The sequence below is a fragment of the Schistocerca nitens genome, chromosome 5, assembly GCF_023898315.1.
Source record: "Schistocerca nitens isolate TAMUIC-IGC-003100 chromosome 5, iqSchNite1.1, whole genome shotgun sequence".
Lineage (NCBI taxonomy): Eukaryota > Metazoa > Arthropoda > Insecta > Orthoptera > Acrididae > Schistocerca > Schistocerca nitens.
Window position 1 is genome coordinate 255,388,498 of NC_064618.1, and position 23,253 is coordinate 255,411,750.

General features: G+C 39.9%; 1 protein-coding gene across 2 annotated transcripts in view; it reads left to right on the top strand.

The window, feature by feature from the left end:
- The window catches only part of LOC126260195 (alpha-tocopherol transfer protein-like), a 131,296-nt gene extending 108,043 nt beyond the window's left edge, over positions 1 to 23,253 (top strand). The window contains exons 5-7 of one of the 2 annotated variants that reach the window (XM_049957474.1): positions 8,388 to 8,498; positions 14,401 to 14,506; positions 22,724 to 23,252. In XM_049957474.1, the coding sequence (XP_049813431.1) occupies positions 8,388 to 8,498; positions 14,401 to 14,506; positions 22,724 to 22,878 (372 nt within the window). In that variant the 3' untranslated portion in view covers positions 22,879 to 23,252. Of the gene's footprint in view, positions 1 to 8,387; positions 8,499 to 14,400; positions 14,507 to 22,723 lie in introns of both variants that reach the window. The other variant, XM_049957475.1, reaches the window with a different exon arrangement.

Consider the following 23,253-nt stretch of genomic DNA (forward strand, 5'->3'; position numbering starts at 1 on the left):
AAGAATAATTACATATCCCACTCTCAAGATGAGTGATGGAGTTTCCTAAGTTGTCCTTCATGATATAGTTCACGTCTTTTTCAAGTGACTGTCGTATCAGATTCGCAGCACTTTCTTTGGTAAGTCAAACTAGCCCATCCAGCCGCCCCCGACCCCAGTTTGTAAAGGCTATCCGTGGAACAAACGTTATTGCCCAAATGCTTAGACACGTGAAAGGAAATGTAATACAAAATGTAGAATAAAAAAACGAAATAATGAGCTTTCCAATCATTTATTCGTTCACAAAGGATAATCGAGGAATTGTACGATAATTCTGTAGCCGTACCGTTGGTAACACACGTCACATACTGATACTAGTGAGCAAAAGTGGGGAAGAAAAGTTTCTCAAATCACAAAACTCCAGTAAAGCCCAGGGTCTTGATAGAGCTCCTGTAGAGTTTTGTACAGATTCTTTGAATAAAAGCTTTATTTGCGATCACAGTAAACCACTGATATTTTGATCATAACACACAATGATGAGATAAAACATCAAGACCACTTGCTTAATAGGATTTTGGTCCATCGTTGGAACGCAGTACAACAGAGATTGTGCACGACATGCATCCGACAAGTCCTTGGTAGCTTTCTGGAGGTATCTGGTACCAGATTTCTGCGCGAAAGTCATACAATTCCTGTAAATTACAGGCCGGTGGAGTGGGTATGCACATCTGGCTCTCGGTATCGACCCAGATGTGTTCCGTCAGGTTAAAGTCAGGCAAATTTGGTGACAAAGACAAGAACACGAGATCATTATCACGCTCCTCAAATAATTTTAGCACGATTCTGCTGTTTTAACACGAGACAGTGATACTGCTTGGAGCATATCAATAACGTTGTCCACAGCCATTTATTTCTCCTACAGGTTCCAAAGTGAGTGTCCCCCACTGATTACTACTGCCCTAAGCCGCCTGCGTCCATGACGTTGCGCGTCTTTGGAGCAACAGTTCGCCTCAATGACGGCGTATCCTGGCACGCCCATCGAACCAATCAGGAGGCAGAGTAAAGGCGGCGCAGAAATAATCGCACTTATGCCATCCTGCGCATGACGTCAGAGAGTAACACCTTCCGCCCATGTTTGTGTGCTGGCGGCTGTGTGACCTTTTTCGCTAAGCTGCAAAAGTTGCTGAAATTCTTTAGCACAGACGCTGTGAATGTTGTAAATGCTAGTATATGCTCTCGTCATGTCAAAGACACTGATTATGGGAGAACCTTTAATTCGGAAGTGCTAATTTTCCCATGGAAGCGAGTACTTAAGAGCGATGAGTTTTCATCAGCTAATTTGCCAATAGCGCCAGTGATAGTATCCGTGCAATAGGAGAAAGAAAGGAACGTTTCAACAATAAACGTGAAATCCATAGAAAAGGCGTAAAAGCCTTAGCAAAGCTTTCACGACGAAAGAATGGTGCTCATGGATGTAAATTTAAAGAGGAAGTGGTTCGTAATGATTCAGATAGTGCCAGTCTACAGAATTTCGTAGCGGCATTGCAGAAGAGAAATGCTCATCTGAAAAACATGCAAGAAACTGCAAGCACGAAATAAAGATCTTCGAAGTGAGTTGTAATTAGCCGAACTACCTCTGTACGATGAAGAAAGTAATAAAAATGCACTTGTGCTTCGTGAAATTAATCGAACACTCAACACAAAATTTTACGCTTTGAAACCGAAGTTTGTCCATCAGGTGAAAACGGGTTCGCTGGATCAAAGAGAACATTTGCAAGTCAATTACATTTTTCAAAGGAAAGCTACAATATTCTCAGGGAAGAACTCAGATCTCTGCTCCCTACTGTGTCAGCCTTCCGTTCTCGAATAAATAGCAGTTTCAGCTGCCATTCAGGTATCTTGAAAGTTGTTAGCTGATTCAAATGCTTTATACAAATAAAGCACTTGTATAATTTATTCAGTAATAAAGATAGGATTCATCTATTAGTAGAAGTTCTTTCAAAACTGTGGTGAATTCAAAATGAAATTGAGCGTTATACTGATCTTCTTTGCTAGTTAAAACTTGTCTAAGAGCAAACACAAAAAACTGTTGCTTATATCGAACATTTACGTTGGCGGAAAACTGCACAAACAGGCTGTACTTTACGCTTTTTTTGCATGTTTCAATTTGATTGATGATGGAATATTTTTAAAAACCGGACGTGTCTGTTTAAACGCTGAACTAGTTGCAGACTGTAGCAGTAACACTCTACTAATAGAAGAACGACAATTAACATTTCATTGTGTTAGAATAAAGTGAAACATTCCACAAATACGGAGCACAAATGGGTGGACACGTGTATAACTATGTTTCTGAGGCAGACTCTATTCCTTAGTGACGTTACAGCATCAGCCAAAAGCAGGTAAGAGCGCTTACTGCCCTATCTTTTTTTTTCTCCTGGCCTTTGACCCAGTGAAGGAATGTGTTTCATTCCACCAGGTGTCACATTTGCATTCATTCACCGCCCAATCTTGCAGATTCTGTGAACACTTCAGTTGTAGATGACGATGTCGTTGGGTCCAAATGGGAACACGTGGTGGTAGTGTCCTGCGAAGCTTCGTGTTCTGCAGTATGCTTTGAGCGGTATGCTCGAAACCCTTGTGTCTGCACCAGCGTTATGCTCTGTCAGTAGAACTGCCACATATCTTCGCATTGTGTGATGAGTCTTGGACTTCCAACATTTTGTGGCGTACTCGTGGTTTCTCCGCCCTTCAACATGTTTCCATAGACACTCGCACCAGCAGTGTGCAAATACACTCCTGGAAATTGAAATAAGAACACCGTGAATTCATTGTCCCAGGAAGGGGGAACTTTATTGACACATTCCTGGGGTCAGATACATCACATGATCACACTGACAGAACCACAGGCACATAGACACAGGCAACAGAGCATGCACAATGTCGGCACTAGTACAGTGTATATCCACCTTTCGCAGCAATGCAGGCTGCTATTCTCCCATGGAGACGATCGTAGAGATGCTGGATGTAGTCCTGTGGAACGGCTTGCCATGCCATTTCCACCTGGCGCCTCAGTTGGACCAGCGTTCGTGCTGGACGTGCAGACCGCGTGAGACGACGCTTCATCCAGTCCCAAACATGCTCAATGGGGGACAGATCCGGAGATCTTGCTGGCCAGGGTAGTTGACTTACACCTTCTAGAGCACGTTGGGTGGCACGGGATACATGCGGACGTGCATTGTCCTGTTGGAACAGCAAGTTCCCTTGCCGGTCTAGGAATGGTAGAACGATGGGTTCGATGACGGTTTGGATGTACCGTGCACTATTCAGTGTCCCCTCGACGATCACCAGTGGTGTACGGCCAGTGTAGGAGATCGCTCCCCACACCATGATGCCGGGTGTTGGCCCTGTGTGCCTCGGTCGTATGCAGTCCTGATTGTGGCGCTCACCTGCACGGCGCCAAACACGCATGCGACCATCATTGGCACCAAGGCAGAAGCGACTCTCATCGCTGAAGACGACACGTCTCCATTCGTCCCTCCATTCACGCCTGTCGCGACACCACTGGAGGCGGGCTGCACGATGTTGGGGCGTGAGCGGAAGACGGCCTAACGGTGTGCGGGACCGTAGCCCAGCTTCATGGAGACGGTTGCGAATGGTCCTCGCCGATACCCCAGGAGCAACAGTGTCCCTAATTTGCTGGGAAGTGGTTGTGCGGTCCCCTACGGCACTGCGTAGGATCCTACGGTCTTGGCGTGCATCCGTGCGTCGCTGCGGTCCGGTCCCAGGTCGACGGGCACGTGCACCTTCCGCCGACCACTGGTGACAACATCGATGTACTGTGGAGACCTCACGCCCCACGTGTTGAGCAATTCGGCGGTACGTCCACACGGCCTCCCGCATGCCCACTATACGCCCTCGCTCAAAGTCCGTCAACTGCACATACGGTTCACGTCCACGCTGTCGCGGCATGCTACCAGTGTTAAAGACTGCGATGGAGCTCCGTATGCCACGGCAAACTGGCTGACACTGACGGCGGCGGTGCACAAATGCTGCGCAGCTAGCGCCATTCGACGGCCAACACCGCGGTTCCTGGTGTGTCCGCTGTGCCGTGCGTGTGATCATTGCTTGTACAGCCCTCTCGCAGTGTCCGGAGCAAGTATGGTGGGTCTGACACACCGGTGTCAATGTGTTCTTTTTTCCATTTCCAGGAGTGTAGCTCACCAGCTTTTTCATTTTCGACATGCTCTCTCCCAGCCGCAGGACCGTATCAATTTGCCGTTCATCAAAGTCGCTTACGTCTGTAGACTTGCGCATTTGCTTCCGTGTCGTTGCTAGGATGACCCACCAATCGTGTCTTCTACGCGTATGTATATTTCTGTGTCATGTGCTCCTAACGCCACGAGGTGACGTTCAATCTATGGTGGGCAATAGTCACAATGTTATGGCTCATCGGTTTATGTATCCTATATTTAGAAAAGGCACTGGACATTGATCAAGTGCAAGTAGGAGCTGCGCTCTGAGGGTCCCATACAAAATTAATAATGTATATAGATCCATTCCGGGAATTAAAAATCTTGACAAATTTTGTCTGTTATCGACATCGATAAGGCGACATTTCGGTCCCGGGAATTTCAAGATTTTCGAGAATGTTTTAGCTTTAAGTCGGATAACAAATAACAAAAAAAAAATTTCGTGTGATAAAATTACAAATTAACAATTTTCGAATATTTTCCTCTACTTATACCGTGATACCTCGCTTCTTGCCAAATTTCATGATTCTATGTCAACGGGAAGTACCTTACAGATTTTCATGAGTGAGCTTGCGACTATCAAAATTTCTGACCTAAATGGACGAATATTTTGATTAAATTGACTTAGAATCTTATTTGTTTTACAATACCGCCTACCCATATGCCTTATTATGCACCGCACGAGATAGCCGCGCGGTCTGAGGCGCCTTGTCACGGTCCGTGTGGTTCCCCCCGTCGGAGGTTCGAGTCCTCCATCGGGCATGGGTGTGTGGCGTCCATAGCGTAAGTTAGTTTAAGTTAGATTGAGTAGTGTGTAAGCTTAGGGAATGATGACCTAAGCAGTTTCGTCCCATAAGATCTTACCACAAATTTCCAATTTACCTTAGTATGCGATGTAAATTTGAAATTGATAAGTCTATCCGTTCCTGAGAAGAAAGGGTTCTTAACAGTCGGACAGACAGACAGACACAGAGAGAGGCAGACAGACACAGAGACAGACAGACAGAGATGGACAACTAAATGATCCTATAAGGTTTCCGTTCTTACCGATTACGGTACGGAACACTAAAGAGATGGCTCCACAGAACCACCGCGCTGTGTTACTCATGTATATTTGTGGCATAACCCTGCTTTAACCTACCCGGAAACACAGTAAAGCAATCCGTGGGTGATGATGATGATAGTTATGATGTTTCGTTTTGGGGCAGTGAACTGCATAAACATCAGCACCCGTACAAAGCCCCGTTTTTTCACAGTCCAATTTTTTTTGTACACAGTCCAATATAGCCACTGTCACGAATATTGATGATTACGAAGATGAAATGATGAGAACGACACCAACACCCAGTTCCCTGGCAGAGAAAATCCCCGACCCGGCCGGGAATCGAACCCGGGACCCTTTGATCCAGAGGCAACAACGCTAGGCACTAGACCACGAGTTACACTCCATTGAGAACAGCTTAAACTCCGAACGAAACGTTCGTATGCAACTCAACGAGTGCATTTCACAAATGGTATATACGTAGTAGGGATTGAGCAAACAAGTTTGATTCCGTGTTTCTAAACGTTGGGAAAGCTTTCGATGCAGTGCCACAACAAAGCCACATAGTGAAAATACTTTTCTACTGTATATCTAACCAGGTTTGTGATGGGATCGAAAATATCCTCGTAAGGAGAACACAGATTTCGACAAAACCACAGCGCGATGCAAAGATTGACGATCAGTCTTTAGCGCAGAGTAAATCCGATGAATACAAAATTAATGAGTTGCAATTACAGTCAGTCAAATCAAATTTGAGACTAACAACGTATAAAGACATGAATGAAACGATCTCTTACAGTGTGGTGTAAGTAAAGTAAATGGCGGGCAACGATTCATTTGTAGAACTTCAACTGTCTACTAAAGACATTAGACACAGTATTTTCAGAGGCTATACATTAATACTGATTGATTGTAAGAGACTCGTATGAGGTTGGGGACATCCAACATGTGCAGATAAGAGGGAAGAGAATCGTCTTTGGCGAGAAAATGAGGCACGACTTTTAAAAAATGCTGATGAGCATTCACGTATAGGAGAACGTCATTCATTCAGTCACAATCTGCTTTGATGGGTTCTAGATGAGGTTTCCTCAGCCCCCCACCTACTGCTTAGTCAGGCAGACCCACTCAGGCAACTAAGAGCCACCGCAAAACCATACAATCGGTTATCTTTCCTGTGCTCTTACCGTTAATGAAACTGTATACTCGGCCATAGACGTCATAATGAATCTTAAAGTGCGTACGGTTGTTCACACGAATCGTGCACGGAGAAAAGGTAGAAATCCGTTCATAGATCACCCAAGGCGGGCACAATCGTAAAATGCACCTGCCGAGTGTGGAAACAGAAACACACATTAGTGTGCAAATACCCAGTTGTTTTACGACTCCAATTAGCAGTCAAAACGTAATGGCATTTCCGAGAGCGTGAAAATGTCAGTAGCGCAGCCGAGATTGACCATTCCGTGTATGATGAATATCGACTGCAAACTTCGTGGTTCGTAGTAAAGGTCTTCATCTCATGCTCCATAAAAAAATAACAATGATAATAAATTTAGTCACCTTTACATCCACTGGGTAGGGGAAATTTATACTCATTTCGACTGTCCTGGTCTGTTTGTCTCTCGAGCTGATGAAAATAAATCGTAACAACAGGGAGGAAAACGTCTTCCAGCAGCCTCACTCCAGATTTTCGGTAAAGATTACGTAATTACCCAACGCTGTCAGTTTTATAAGAGGTGATCTTTAAATATAGTGTTGTAGTCTTCTTTTGGAAAAGTTTTTGCTTGCCATCTTGCTATACTGCGAAATAAAAAGCTTTCCAAAAGAAGACTATAACACTACAAGTTAAATAATTTGGAAAACGTATTTCTTCTTGTACACTGAACCAGCTTAAATCAGTTGACTGACATGAATTTGCCCCACCGGCTGTTATTGTTGGGCTCAGATCAACATTTCGTTTCACACTCTTTACTACTACGTATTTCCGGCTGTGTTACCACTATCAAGTGTCCAACATAATACTTGAAATAAAAAGCATGTAACAACTCTTTCTTGTTTAGTTGACAAAATAAAAAGAGGACTTACAGAGTGTAACCCGTTAGACGTACAATTTTAGAAACAGAACATGATTGGCCTGACATATAATACAATAAACACTAATTAAGTAAAGTACGGTAAGTATAGACATAGGGAACATATCATACAATAAAATATTTCACAACAAAAGTCTATATAGTATTGAGTGATATTGCATAAAAGATAGCTTAACTCTTGCATTAAGAGCCAATGCGTCAAAATGATTTCATTCAAGAAATTTATCATCACTGTGGAGTCCATTCCAACTGAAAAGTTAGTATCAGTTTACTTAAACTTTCCATCGTGAAGGAACGCGGCAATCCAATCGTATGACAAACTGAGATTTGCAGTAGCTAGTTTCATTGTCTTACGATCAATTTCAGGGCTACCATATCAATCGTTAAACCCACGTGGAATACGTACAACTAATCGATGTGAGGTATGTTCGCCCTAGGATAATATCTTGCCGTTCACTGATGGATAACATTCCAAGTGGTGCTAAGGATACAGCTTGTACTATGCACACTACTGCTGGTCAGTGACGAGAGGATGCTGTCATCCTAGGAGAAACGTATCTCATCAGTTAGGCGTATACATGATACAATAAAAAGATATTGAAGATAATTTTTGGAATCAGAGGCCAAGTTATTCCTAATCTCTGCTTACCTTAAATTTGTTTTCTCAACAAAGCATAAAACATTCTGAAAATTTATTTCCTAATAATTGCTGTAAATGAGACTGTCAGATATTTAATGGAACCCTACGAAGCGACACAATCAATACATTTCCTTGAATTATCACATAGCATCCTACACCACAGCGAGGAAAAAACATTAGCTGTTGGCATATGTAGAAATAGGCAATAAGAAGTGTCTACCATCAATGATTAGTGGGACCTGTTGTTATACTCACTGAAACAGATTCTTTCTGGAGCACGAGAGCAAAAAAATTGTTAACTCTCGGACGTTTATGGTAAGGCTCTTACGTAACGCCTTTTCAAGCAGATTAAATAATTTAAGGAAACCTTTTATGTCTTACAGGGAGCTTACTGCCGGAGGATAAAGGCGCTGCATTTCGTCAACGCACCAAAAGTTATGGACATGATAATGACGCTAGTAAGGGCAGCACTACCGGAAAAAATAAGGAAAAGGGTAAGCATTTATGTACTGTCAGTTAACGGGGCATAGTTGTACTGTAACTGGCAGGTGGAACTGTATATCGCTAATCTCGAGGTGATAAGTTTTTGCATGGAGCGAGAGGAAATGACTTTACAATTAATTTGTCTGTGGTCTTCACGACACCGAGAACAACCAAAGTTCCCTTATACTATGTTCAAAGTTTCGTAACTGCCCAGTGTAATCATTAATAAATATTGAGATACGGTAGTTTTTCCTAATCTAACAAGGTTAAGGAGAAATGTTACAGCTTTAAAAGATCCATAACGGGGAAGGGAACTTACATCAGTATTCCATGTAGTCACTTTAAGTAATTTGGAGCAACGCACTCTGAAGCAAAAAATTAAAAGTTATGGCGTGATATAAAATATTACTTTACTCACGTGGGAAATAAGTCTGAGGAAAACTTCAACTTTCCTTTGAAGGTGAGAAAACTGCCAGCATGTACCTTTAAGGAGTGTTTTAAGAACTGAGTAAGAGGAATGTTGTGACGTTATGCTTACAGTTGTGATTTCTGACTGACATCACCACAATTTCCGCTGCTTGACGTGGTATTCATTTTCTCCGCACCAGAACCAGTCTCTCTATTTCTCTCTCTCTCTCCATCTATTTTATGCAGCCCACCACGAATTCCCCTCCTGCGCCCAACCTCTTCATTTCAGAGTAGCACTTGCAACCTGTGTCCTCAATTATTCGCCGGATGCATTTCAGTTTGTGTCTCCCCCTACAATTTCTACCCTCTACAGTTGCCTCTAGAACAATGGAGGTTACTTCCTGATACCTTAGCACGTGGCCCTTCTTCTTGTCAGTCTTTTTCATATTCCTTTCTTTGGTCATTCGTAATCTTAATCGTCCACCAGATATAATACATTCTAAGATTTATCAATTCAACTATTTACTTTCTCATCAGGTTTCACAATTAATCACTTGTTTTTTGTCTGTCTTCAGGCGTTCTGTGCCTTATTCATATAGTTTGTTTCTGCCGTTTTTATCCAGCATTATGTCTTTCAGTAATAAAGTACCAACAATGGTTACGATAGAATACTTAAAATAAAAGTTTTAATCTCATTATTTCAATTTCTTTGGCATGTTTCAAATACATGTGTACGTTTTCAGCTTAGTTCTACATAGTGAAAAGAGTAACTAATTTAATGTGTTCTCCTGAGATAATTTTCATCACTATGTTTGGAAATTCCTGCACGTCAAGCATTAGTTATCCTTCCAGTGTTAGGTTAGTTTGGTAAACAGCTCTGTTTCATCACTTCTTGCATCATCCCAAGTAACGCTGCAGATTTTTTTAACATAAAATTCTCAAATACTTCATTAAAAATTAATGAACTTGGAATGCAATAGATGGTGATCCAACAACTAATCGCCCCATCCAAATGAGTCACTCGTTCCCTCTTTGTTGATTCAGTACGTTACTTCGCATTTTATTGAACACAACATCTCCCAACGCTTCCAACAATATTCAGTGACAGTCTTACATTTTCACAAAAATATTTAACTGCAAGTAAATCTTTCTTACAGGAAAAGCAACACTGATGTTTGTTAATGATCTTTACATCGTCTCTTTTTATTTGTTTATTTGATTGCTCAATAGAAAAATCTCTGCCCTTGCTACGCTTTTATTGTCACATCAGATGTTAATTCGCCAGAACATTCACTGATGAGCCAAAACGTTATAACCACCTGCTTAAACAGATTATTTGTCCGTCTTTGGAACGAAACACATCTCTGATTGTACGTATCAGGGATCCGACAGTCTGTTGGCAGGTTTGTGGAGGTATGTGACATTAGATGTCTGCGCACAGGTCATGTAAATTGCGTGAATAAGGGCTGCTGATTTGCGTACGCGGTAATGGCGTCCGATAGCGACTCAGCTGGATTCAGTAGGATCTACATCAGGTGCATTTGGTCGCCGAGACATCAACGTGAGTTCACCATAATGCTCCTCAAACCATTGGAGCACTGTTCAGGCTCCGAGCCACGTTCAATTATGCTTGTGGAAGATGACATCGCCGTTGGGGAAGGGGATGCAGGTGGTTCGCAACTGTGAGCGTGTCTTTGATTACTACCACAGGTCCCATGCAAGCGCAGGAGAATGTCTCCCATAGCATAATACTGCTCTCACCAGCCTGCGTCGCCGGCCAGCGTGGCCGAGCGGTTCTAGGCGCTACAGTCTGGAACCGCGCGACCGCTACGGTCGCAGGTTCGAATCCTGCCTCGGGTATGGATGTGTGTGATGTCCTTAGGTTAGTTAGGTTTCAGTAGTTCTAAGTTCTAGGGGCTTCATGCCCTCAGCAGTTGAGTCCCATAGTGCTCAGAGCCATTTTTTGAACCAGCCTGCGTCCTTGGCGCGCTGCACGTTTTGAACAACCGTTCACCTCGATGACTGCATTTTATGGAGACGACCATCGACCTAATGTAGAAAAAATGTGATTCACCTGAAGATCCGACACGTTTCCATTGATCTACGGTTGAATCCCAGTGTTCCCGTGCCCATTGCAATAGTAACTGGCGATGTCGTTGACTCCACATGTGAACATGTAAGGGTGGTCTGCTGTGGAGCTCAACGTTGAACAAAGTACGATAAACTGTGTGCTCCGAAACACTTGTGTGTGCACCAGCATTGTGTTCCTGCGGCAAAGGTCACCATCTATCCTACGTTAAAGAGCAAACAAGCCTGAGAACCCCAAGTTCTGTGATGAGTTGTGTTGGTCCAACCATTAACGCCAACTGGCAATTACACTGTCCTTCTTCCTCTTTCCGTACATGCTCAAGACAGTAGCACTTGGACATGCGACCAGCTTCGCCGTTTTCGAGTTACCCATTCACAGGCTCTGCGTAATAATAATCTGCCCTTTGTCAAAGTTGTTGTCTCAATGGATTTCCCCATTTGTAGGTAGGGTAATCCCCCATCCGTGTCTGCGCCGCCTATATATTTTTGTCATGGCATCACACGCCATCAACAATAGGCGGCATCCAATGTCGCGTTAGGAGGTGGTCATAATGTCTTTGCTTGTCAGGGTGTGCATATTGCGGTAGATATAATGCGGATAACTGCGTCAGTAATGAAACTGGAACAGGTTAATGTAACTCAGCTTTTTATTTGTATTTGTAATTGCATTAGTTTTTGTTTTGTATTTGCACATTGCGCATATTTTCATTAATAATAATTGAAGGATAATAATATGCTTATTGGCAATGAAATACTTTTATTGGTTCTTAATAGAAACTTTTCCATGAATATTACATTTGATGTAATATATTTAACTTATTTTCGTAGAAATGAGACATTATGAGACAGTAATTGAACAAATGAAGCTGCTGATTCACTTTCGCTATATGGATTCCCCGTTTCAGATTTTCCGTTTTCTGTGGGCCTGCTGTTGTAGTATCTCAGTTAAATTTTTCCGTGATTTCGAACATCTAATTCCAAAATACAGATTCTAAACCTGTGAACGTGTTGCTCTCATTAAACATGAAATTTAGTATATCTACAGTACTTCATCTACTCGTGTTCCGAGGCATTTCTTTAGACCCGTCAGAATTGCATTATACTCAAAATGATGCTTTGTAACGTGCATTTTTTAAAAATATATTTCGTGGGCCTCTTGATCCACCAGGAAAGTAGAGAAATGTCTTCTGGAGCTTTATTCACACTACAAGTAATGCTTTTTTGTTTTATCTCTCAGATGTCTTTAGTAGATCATGCGACATAAATCAGTTCTTTCTGTAATTGCTTCTTTTCAGTTCTCTGCATTGACTACATCGAAACTACGTTTTAATGTTTTCTTACCGCTTCATTTGCTAAGTGATCTGAATGTGTTTCCCATATCCCTGATTACTCCCTAATCCTAATAATAATTTTCGTAAGATTTTCCATTTATGTAGGTACTTGGAAGTAGTTCCAGAGTTGTAGTTAATCAAACGCTACCTAGCTGAAATGTTATAAACAGTGCTCTTCCGAAATTTCAAGATTCTCTTTTATTTGAAGAGTTTATTCTCCTAACAAAATTTTAAAATGTCAAATTCTACAATTTTGCCCTTTTTGTATAATAAATTTTACCATTGTAATTTTATAATACTGTCTTTGTGTTTCTGTATTTTTCACCGTAATAATTCTACAGTATTTTGTTGTAGTTTTTGATTAGTGACGTAGTAATTGTGCTTTTATCATTTGGCACTATGGCGTTATGCCTGAATACGTTCTGCATCATACTTTTTATTAAATTTGACGCAAAAAGGATTAGATTTGTGTGTTAGGTGCACAGTCACATTGCAGAGATGCTGAAAGAGAAGTAATCAGATATTAATTTTTGGTTCTATTTTGTTCTAGGCTTTCCATTTACAACACTCAGAATCATAACCAGTACATAAAATATAGTCTAACGTTGATTTGGCTACGAAAACATTTCGTGTATTCTCCTCTTCCAATGCCCTGGATGACTTAGCAAATGTACCACCTTTTTACCCTCGGTTTCTGTCGATTGCTTTACTCTTCTGTTCTTCCCAATACTACCTTTTGTTCTTTACTTAACTTCCAATGTCCATCTATAGTGCCATACCTGAAATTCGTCTAGGGTTTTTTCTTCCATCTTCAACTGTGTTCTTCTTGGACTCTAAAGCTTTCAGTGTTTTAGATGAACAGTTTTAGATATTTATGCCTGAACTTGTCAACAGTTGACATGAGAGAGCTATTCTGACAATCTTCACCTACAGAGACATCTCTTAGACGTCCTTACCTCGGACATATTCTATAATCTTGCTTTAGAGAAAGTAGACTGATTCCACTGTACCTGCTCTGTCTTTCTGTTTCCATTTTATGCAGGACTTTATACCTTTCCTAATTGGCTTGTGTATTAATAGTGCAAATTCCTCACCATTCAGGGTATTCATAGAACAGGAAGTATTTACCAGCCTGCCTCTGATTTACTGCCATAAAATCGAGAGCATAGGTGTCAGCACAGTTATGAAATCCGCTGTTCAGAAGGAAGTCAGCTGAAACTGAAAGGCCACACGGAAAACTTCCATTCTCTTCTTAAAATATTATCAGATGATAGCTATTGCTCTCTCGACGTTCTGTGAAATCTTAGGCACAGTCACACTGTCTGGTGAATCCTAGTATTAAATACCATGTAAGGAGGACACCCTCGGAACGAAGACCAGATTTTTTGTGCTCATTGTAATGCTTGGGTTTAACAGGTATTAAAAAGCACAAACATTTTCTGACCAGTGTGTTACTCAAGGAATCAGATAGCAGTAACATTCACTAACATTAATTAGCTCACACGTATATTAAAAAAATAAACATCATCAGTAAAATTATTGAGAAACTAATCTCAAATTTTGAAGGAAGAGATTTCATTTTGTTGATCTAGTATTGGTTTTCATTCTTACTCAGCCAGCTTCACATTCTGGTACCTAGCTCAGTTCTCAAAATATTAAACTGTAATTCAATTGCAGAAGTATTTATTACTGCAGTATGTATTGGTCTTGGAAGTTTTCTGTTGGCTTTCATCTGTGATTAGAGCTATCCACGAATTCACTATAGTAGTCAAGATTTCCATGGCTCCTCCTGTGTAGTGTTGATACAACTGTTTTAGAAATATAATTTCTAAAAGGTTCACATGACCTAAGTTGTTCTTTGTACGCTCACTGAGCGTGATTAATAGTGTTGCCTGATAAGCGTATTCAGTGTTTAGAAGTAACTATTTTTGCGTAGCTGAATGTCTCGCAAATACGTGTTATTAGTCAGTCTCTAAATTAAATGTGATTCATTGACTATTCCTCCTAGGAAGGTATATAAACAAAGCAAAATATATGTTATTTGGTTTCCTCATGCAATACTATTTAAGCTACAACACTTTTTCAGGTGATGACTCATCTGCCTGGATCAAATACTCTGTTTGACCATTTACCAAGGTCAATGGTACCAAATGAACTGGGAGGCACTGGTGGGCCAGCTGAAGAGCTAGCAGGTTAGTGGATGATGCTGATGGAAAGTATTTCTCATGCAGTGTGTTATTAGTAGACCACAGGAAAAATGGTTTCACGACACCAGAAATGTAAGCTAATCATCTTTCCATGGGAACATAAACGTAATCGAAAATAATGGTGCTTGTATTACATCTGATGTCCCTAAAACAAGGACATCTAGGCTGCTACGGTCGCAGGTTCGAATCCTGCCTCAGGCATGGATGTGTGTGATGCCCTTAGGTTCGTTAGGTTTAAGTAGCTCTAGCGGACTGATGACGTCAGATGTTAAGTCCCATAGTGCTTGGAGCCATTTGAACCATTTTTTGACATCAGTGACTACTAATCATTTACTCAGTAAGAATTGAGTTTATTCGGTAGTAGACAAATCCCATTCAACACTCGTATTGTCTACTATTTTTATAATCCTTCATAACTTGCCCCAGTAGTAATTTTCAATTAGAGATGAACGTTACCTTTTTATACAGTTCTGAAAATTGCAATATATTTTTTTAAACACAGTATCTAATGAGAATTTTAAGATTTCTTTCATACACAACATCTCACACTGTCGAACGTTTGGGTTTTAGGCTGGCATTTATTTGATGTGATAATAGAAAAAAAAACTTCACAAGCAATGATCGCTTAAAAAAGCATTTTATTGGATGACTGGAACAGAAGTTGATACGAGAATATTTTAGTGTCATGGTATGACAACTTGATAAACTCTCTTGTCACATAACGAATGTAATCATTTGTTATGCTTCAAGATTTTGACAAGATATTGTGCATCAATGTTACAGGTAACTTTGAAATGCGGATGCATTTCCCATAAATATGAAGATCACAGCATATCAGTTTGTTAAACATACTTTTATGTGTAATGTACTGGTGCATTGTGATCTTCACGATAGTGGGAAATACGTATGCAGTTTGAGGGGTCTTGCAGTGCTGGTAGCCAATATCTTGTAAAAATTTTAAAGCATAAGATATGTCATAATTCTGTAGGTTACGTCACAAGACTGTTTGTCAAGGTGTAATATCATGACAGTGAAATATTTTTCTAACAACTTCTGTGCATCTTCTTGCAGATACGGTGATGACAGTATAGCTGTGTTGAAACTACTCATCCAATGAAATGCATTTTTACCGATTTCTGCATTTCAAAACTTCCTTCAGCTACCACGCATTGTAGGTCGCTCACAGCCTGACATTGTCAAGAATATATAACTCTTCATTCTTTGAATGACTCGGTTCTATAAGAGGGTTCTAAATGACAAAATAATGGCTGTGACCATTCGTGCGACAGATATGATTTTGGAAGCCTTTGGGATATATGAAAAGGGGAGTGCCATGTTATCATGTAACGGTTATATGACCAAATGTACTACTATCGCTTCTTGTTGTATATTAGTGATCTGATATATAATAATGAAATAAACCTGTAAAATAAAAGATCATGAAAGACTTGAGAACTAATAGGTCTTTATAAAATGAGTAGTCCTTTGCCAGAATCAACTAAGTGACATTTATTTAGTTTTGAGAAATAACGGACTGAAGTTATGAGTTTACAGCAACTTATTTATTGAAAAATATTTATCAATATACATGTGGTCTGGTGAATAATGGGCGTGAAAAACTTTTACAAGCATTTTAAGCCTTGCAGCACATTATTTAATTACAGTTTGAAACTTAAAACAACAGATAAACAATGTAAAATATCCATGTACGTCAGGTTATTTTGTTGTCACATCACATAGATGCACTTCAGTACGAAATATAAAGTAAAGTTTTCTTTTTTTGTATTATATTCATATATAGATCTATTCGTCAACTGAAACACACAGATATAATTTCAGCATTTATGTAATACAGCATTATTAAGTAATTTTTGGAATTAGGAGAGAACATTGGAATACACTTAAGGCAATGATTATGCTTCCCATTACTCATCTTCTTCATTACCGTCACTGCACATTTCTGATACATCAGCCATTTTGAGACTCTTATAGAATTCATGATATATTGGGGGTATGTACATTAGAAGGCTCTGAATATCTTTCAGTTTCTCAGGGCGTAGAGTGCGCCCTAATGGATACAGTGTACGTAGTGTAATTTGACTGAGAGAACATTGGCGAGCTTTTAAGTGTTTATTTAAAGTCACTGCAGAGTATTCTTCCAAGTCATTGTGGCTGTATTTGCACCCATTATCCCCAGCTTCTCTTTTCAAAATCTCATTTCGTTAATCCTAAGCCACTTAACCTTTTCTCCAGAAAGATTTACTTTTCTGTTAGTCATTGCTTTTTCGAGTAGCATAGTACTTTTGAAGTCACTACAATCCATTGTACAACTTCAAATTTACCTTTCTTCACTCTGGCATTCTCAATAATACGGTAAAGCTGTTCTGGGGCAAATATTTCTGGATAATGCCGTAGTTTTCTCTCTATATCCCCAAAATCACTGTCATTCAGAAGATACGAGTGAACAGGTCCGGCAAATTTGTGCGTAATTTCCTCAATGTTAGTTTTGTCACTCTGAACAAAATACATCCAAATTGTCATAATTTAAAAATTCCTGTTTTGCCCCCCACACAAATCCGACCGGACTATCATCCTACCTCTTGAGCTCCCCTTGAAGCAATACTTTCATTCTAGCAATGCATTACTGCCTTTCCATTTTGAAGGTAGTGAATTCCAAGATTAAAGCAGGAGAGTTGACGTTTATAGTATGCAACACCTGTTGTAAATTTTGGCAGCAGTATTGCTTTCTGCAAATAAAATGAAAAAAACTGTAAGATTATCTTCTGTCTTGGAGTTCTCCATATCCATTTTCAGACAATCTCTTGCAGCTTCAGCCTTCCTGTGGTGCAATTCCTGTTCCTTTCTTAATGTTCGTAGCTTCTCAGTGTCTGTCTCACCAGTTCTAAGTGTCTCCTCTGCTATAATTAGGGTGTTTAGCCTGTCACATGTTTGACATGTATTCTTTTGAGGAGGCTTGAAACTGAGATTGAAGTCTCGTCTAAATGCTTTTTCGTACAGTGATTGGTTGGGAGGTTTAACATTGGGATCTTTTTCTTTCAGCTTATCAATGAATAATCTGTACATCAGACTAAGATTAAGCCTACTGTCCAAGTACTTTTTTGACTAATCTCTTCTGCTGTAGTGACTCGATGTACTGGGAAAACTATTAATATGATTATGGATGTGAATAATAACTGAGTCAGCACTTTTATTACGAGGTGCGTGTTTTCCACGCTAGTCACATAAAGAGCTAGTCTTTGCTTTGGCTATGGCTCGATGTACATTACTGCCAGAAATCTGTAGTGTCTTTAGATAAGTTTCTTTGCACGTCTTCACATCATTTCCATCCCCACTAGGAATATAATAGTTCCTAGAGAACTCCTTGTCGGTTTTAGAACGCTTCCTTTTGATTAGGAACATTTTTAACCGAACCATATATTATTGATGTCTCCACATCCCAAGACCCACTTCCATAAACTGTGTCAAAAAACTTTTATTTTCTCCTCACAACTTATTTTTTGCCAGAATTTTTATCTAAATGACCAATTACAATCAACAAATGTCTTTCCTGGGACAGTCTCCCCTTTACTGTTAACGTAAGTTTTCCCACTATTTTGCTTCTTCTTCCTTAGGACTTTCTACCATTGTTCTCTGTTTCCTTTTTTTTCTTTTACTGCCAGAAATTTCATGTTCGCCTCAAAAACAAGTTACTTAGATGTACAAATTCGTTTTCAAAACTGATTTATTAAGAATGCCAATCATGAGACCAAGTTACGATATTCCATATCATTACTTCGGTAGCTGACGAATATGCGAAATGCAATTGTTTCAGGAATTCCTCTGCCAGAGTGAACCCTCTCCACATTAAATCGCATTTCCCGCCCTAAATAAAGAGGTATTTCTTTCCACAGGGTTAATTTTTCCCTCCCCTCATTATTTATGGCAGCACTGGCCGAAATATCGACATACACCCACTATCAATTGTGCAGTGACCTTAGATTTACTACTTGTGGTCATGGTTCATTCTGGCATGTGTCGTAAACAATATAACCTCCATTTAATGAGTTTATTCTATAAACAAAGGTATCACTAGTTAGTAATATCCACTTGCAATTTGATGATTGAGAGGCACCATCACTACGTTCATATAAATCAGAAGAATAGGAACTAGACGACTCGTCTTCACAATTATCATCGTTTTCTGCCATCGCGCGAGCACGCGCGCCTGAACTATATACCGCTGTAGCCATCTTGTGATGCCGCATGGTTCAATTTATAATAAGAGAATCAATAGTATCAACCTTCTTCCCAAGAAATCCCTTGCTACAGCAACGAAACAAGGCGACTTGTCAGATAGTTCGTTTTGTCATAAGACAAAATGAAACCATATCATTCTAAATTTGGTGAAGAACTCAATTTTTTTAAATGTCGCTTAGTTGATTCTGGCATAAGACCATTCAAATATACTAAACATCTCGTACAGTAGTGTATGTAAGGTAAGCAGTTTTCTTTTTAATCTTCATTAATTGCAGGCTGTGGATTTGTTATGAGAAGTTTACATTTAATTACTTAATGTACATAATGGATCTCAAGTAAACATAGGAATGTAAAAAATATGCTTGTACTGACGCCTAAGGAAAGATATGGACGTTTTACGAAGTTTTGTTATCTGCCTTTTTGAATGTCACAAAGAGTACACTTTGGTAATCTTTGAATTGCGTACTCAAGATCAATTTTCGTTTCCTGATGGTGTAAAGTTTTAATTTCGTCTGATTAAGAAGTGAAGCAATTCCTTGGGCGATGATTATGAAAATTCTCTCACGAATGTGGATCTTCCTGTAGAAACCTTATCACTGAAGTACCTCTGTGAAACAGACATTCTCTGGCTTTCAGTCAAATGAAATGGTTAGCTGTAAAACTGATGATTTATTGATTTTCATGAACACTTGATCCTGCAAGAGCGAATCAGCAACTGCCGCAAGCCTAAATGTAAACTACCTCTGCAACTTCCCTGCTGTGCTTTATCAGTTGTTTAATGAGATAATACATGTATAAATAAAACACGGAGTATATCTGCACCTGTTGATGAATATTCCAACTACAACGAGTATCTGTTCCAATCTCTCTCTCTCTCTCTCTCTCTCTCTCTCTCTCTCTGCCTCCCTCCCTCTCTCTTCCATTTCTCTCTGTTTTGCTTGCTTCCCTTTTCTTTCTTTCCGTGTTTTTTTCTCTTTTATTAGTTTTCCATCTCAAATTTTCATTTGAAGGTAAGTGCACTATCAAATTCTCTATAACTACTTTTGCATATTGTCCTCTCTCTAATGAACCTTCTAGTGCCAAGTACCTTCTCTTTCCACTTAATGCTTAACACTCCTGTATAACACCAGATTTGGAACACTGACAGTGTATTCTTTTTGGGCTTCTCATACGTCCTGATCTTACCTCTATATTCATAAAATACTATGTTCATGATGTTCAACTAGGAACACACTTCTTAATTCAGTACCGAGCTCTATTCTTTTACTTAAGAAAGCTTTCTTCGACAGTACCAGTTTACTTCTGATTTTTTTTTTCTTTTGCTTCCATTAGTGTTTTTCTTTTCGAACTTTGAGTTTATGCCAGCCATTAGGCTCTTTTCTAGTAAATGGCATTACCAAATATTATAAGTTTTGGTTTTCATTAAACCACATGCTGTGCTAAGTATGTTGTTCATTCCATTCCACATGTCCTTTTCTGAGCCTTAGCAAATTTGTCTGTTTATCTTAGACTACTTTCCCCGAAATTTTGTTTCATCGCTTCTTCGGTCTGGAAGATAACGACAATGATGATACAGACGTTTCTTTAAATGAATTTGTAATTTTTGATCTACTTTTAGTAATCTCACATGGTTTTTGTAGACGTAGATCACTCGCCTAACGATTGTAATTTTTTTTTTTTATTTTTCTCTCCAATAATAAGGAGAAGTTTTTAGATGCTTCTCGAGTACTAATTCCCATTTTCTGAAAGTAGGGTATTCCTCATACAGTAGCTCTGCAATGTTTCTCACTATTATTCAGTGTATTACTGTCAGTATTTTGTGTCCTTATCAAATCAGACAGATAAATAAATCTCAAATTTCTCTGGTCGTACTTTCGTTGGTAAAGTGCTGATAAAATAAAGTGACGATAAAGCTATTCTTGAATTCAGGTTACCTTCCATTCGGAAAGTGAATGCACTCAGAGACTGTATGTGACATAAATTATAGAGTGCAGCAATCATTCATCCTTTTTAGATTTTATTATGCAAATCCAGATTTCGGCTCGTAGCTAGACATTCTCAATGCGGTATTTTCAGTGCATGTAAGTCCCTGTTGTTCTTGAATTGTGATGGTAAGTCTCTCATCTTTTACAACAGCTGAAATAGCTTTCTAGTTATTTTAGCTTCCACAGCTTTCAATAATTTCGAGATGTACCGTTGACTCTTTGATGATTTGATGATCAGTTTAAGCTCATATCATTGAACACTATGTCAAATTCTATCTGTATAACTGGAACTCGTACTTCATTACCAGTTTCCTCGTCCTTTGGGGGCAGTGAATCTTCATCGTGTATGCTTTCCTACTCTGTCATCTATCTGCTTCTTCATCGTCAAATAGAGATTCATACATTTACTCTTCAGTTTCCTGTATGTTTGTTTACATGTCTCTATCATCCATCATTTACCCTGTTTGCACTTCAGACGCAATTAATGTTAACTAGAGTAGACTGTTTTAAATTTTGAAGACAAAAGAGTAAAAATTCATTGATGGGAAACGTTTTCTTCCACAACTAGCTCATAAACCAGACCGCTTTCAGAATAGTAGAAGGGAATGAAAGGGAGGGAGTACTTGAGAAGCGAGTGGGGCAGGGTTGTAGCCTATCCCATATCTCATACTGTCTGTAAGTTGAGGAAGGAATTAAAGAAACCAAGGAAATATAGTTCAGGGTCAATAAATAAAAACTAAAGCTCACCAATGATACTGTAATGCTGCAGTAGACAGAAAGAAAGTTATCGATTGAATAGAAAGGGGTAGTATCTTGACAATAAGTAATATGAGGAGCCTCAACAATGTTAAGAGTACAGCACTAAATGAGTTTTGATATTTTGGCTCTATTAACTGACGATGAGCGAAGCAGATACAGTATAAAATGCAGGCTGGTAGCAGCAAGCAAGTGTTTCTGAAAAAGAGAAATATTTTAACCTCTAAGAAGGGGCGTGTCAAGAGGAAATTTATATTTTACGAGCTCTCTGCACATGCGCAACCGATCGTAGGAAAGCGGTATGTTCATCGTTTGGAGCGCTTCTTGGGAGCAGACCACTCGTTCTGTGTGTAGGAATTTTACAAAACGGTGATTCGGCGACTGGAGGAGGAAATTTTGCCGTGATAGTTGACTGCATAATGTAAATGATGCTCCAAATGTTCTCCTTAACCGGAAATGGATGAAAACGATTGAGAAGATAGGCCCAACACTGGATTTATCTTACTTTACACTCTTCTGCTTATGGCCTCTTGACGCTCTTTTTGTTCAACTGGGCGCTATGCCCCAGTATTAGCACTCAGTTTCGGTCTGTCTTCTATTGGGTAGCATCCTCTTCAATTTAAGCGAACTATAACATATTTCTAGGTAACGATCTGAGGTTAGGTCCACATCTAGCTATGGTTGTACACCATTCTTCGTGCAACAGTAACGTAGGGCAGTTGATTCACTTCCATGTCATCCAGCCTTTTCTAACATCTGATTTACTGTATAGATTGCTACCTTACTGTGTTGTACAGCGTCTTCGTAGGTTCGCTCGTTGGATTTGCATACCATGAATAGCGAGAATAATAAAAAGGTTCACTTGGGAACATTGCTAAGTGGTGGCCTCTAGAAACTTGTGCGAGTGAACTGGGGCTTGAAGGAAGGAGGGTGACAGGCTTTTCATAATTCACACATCAAAAACCTCTTTGCTATGATGCCTTAACCAAAGGAGGATATAATATGATATCGTCACACGATCGCCAGCAACATCCAACCATATGTGCGCTTCTGAAACTTCACAGCGCTGCAACGTTTGACCGAACTTTCTATACACAATACTTGACTCGTGTTCATGTACTAGTGCTGATTACTTCGTCTGATCCCTAGAGAAAGTGTATTGAAACAACCAGTACTGAAACGTAATGTATACCTCTTTTTGCAGAGGACCATCGCGAGAGGTACTGGCCACTAGTGGACTGGTTCATGGAGCAGGACCAGTTCGTCTCGAACGAAAGCATGCGGCCGCACAACATGACCTGTGGCATGGAGAACGGATTCAGCGTCGACGGCTCCTTCAAGAAGCTGTGCATCGACTAGCTGGGAGGAGTACCGCAGCCAGTGGTGTGCAAACCACTAGCATTATCTGCACAACACTTCGCTTCCCAGTTCCCAGTGTACGCAAGGACTCATTCACGCAGTGCTGCAGTATTAATGAACGATCGTACGAAGCGATCGCTACATCCGTAATGTTGTTTGTAAATATATTATGTGTCTCTGCTATGTTACTCTTAATGATTACTGTTACAGAGCGTAGAATATCTTTCCAGTGTTTACAAAGTGTCAGTCTTTTGATACTGTTATAACATACCCGATATAAAACAAATTAATATCCCTTGTATTTTGAACGTTTTCCGTGTTAACATGTATGATAGTGAATAACTGTGCAAAAGTATGTACACAATTTTTATTTAT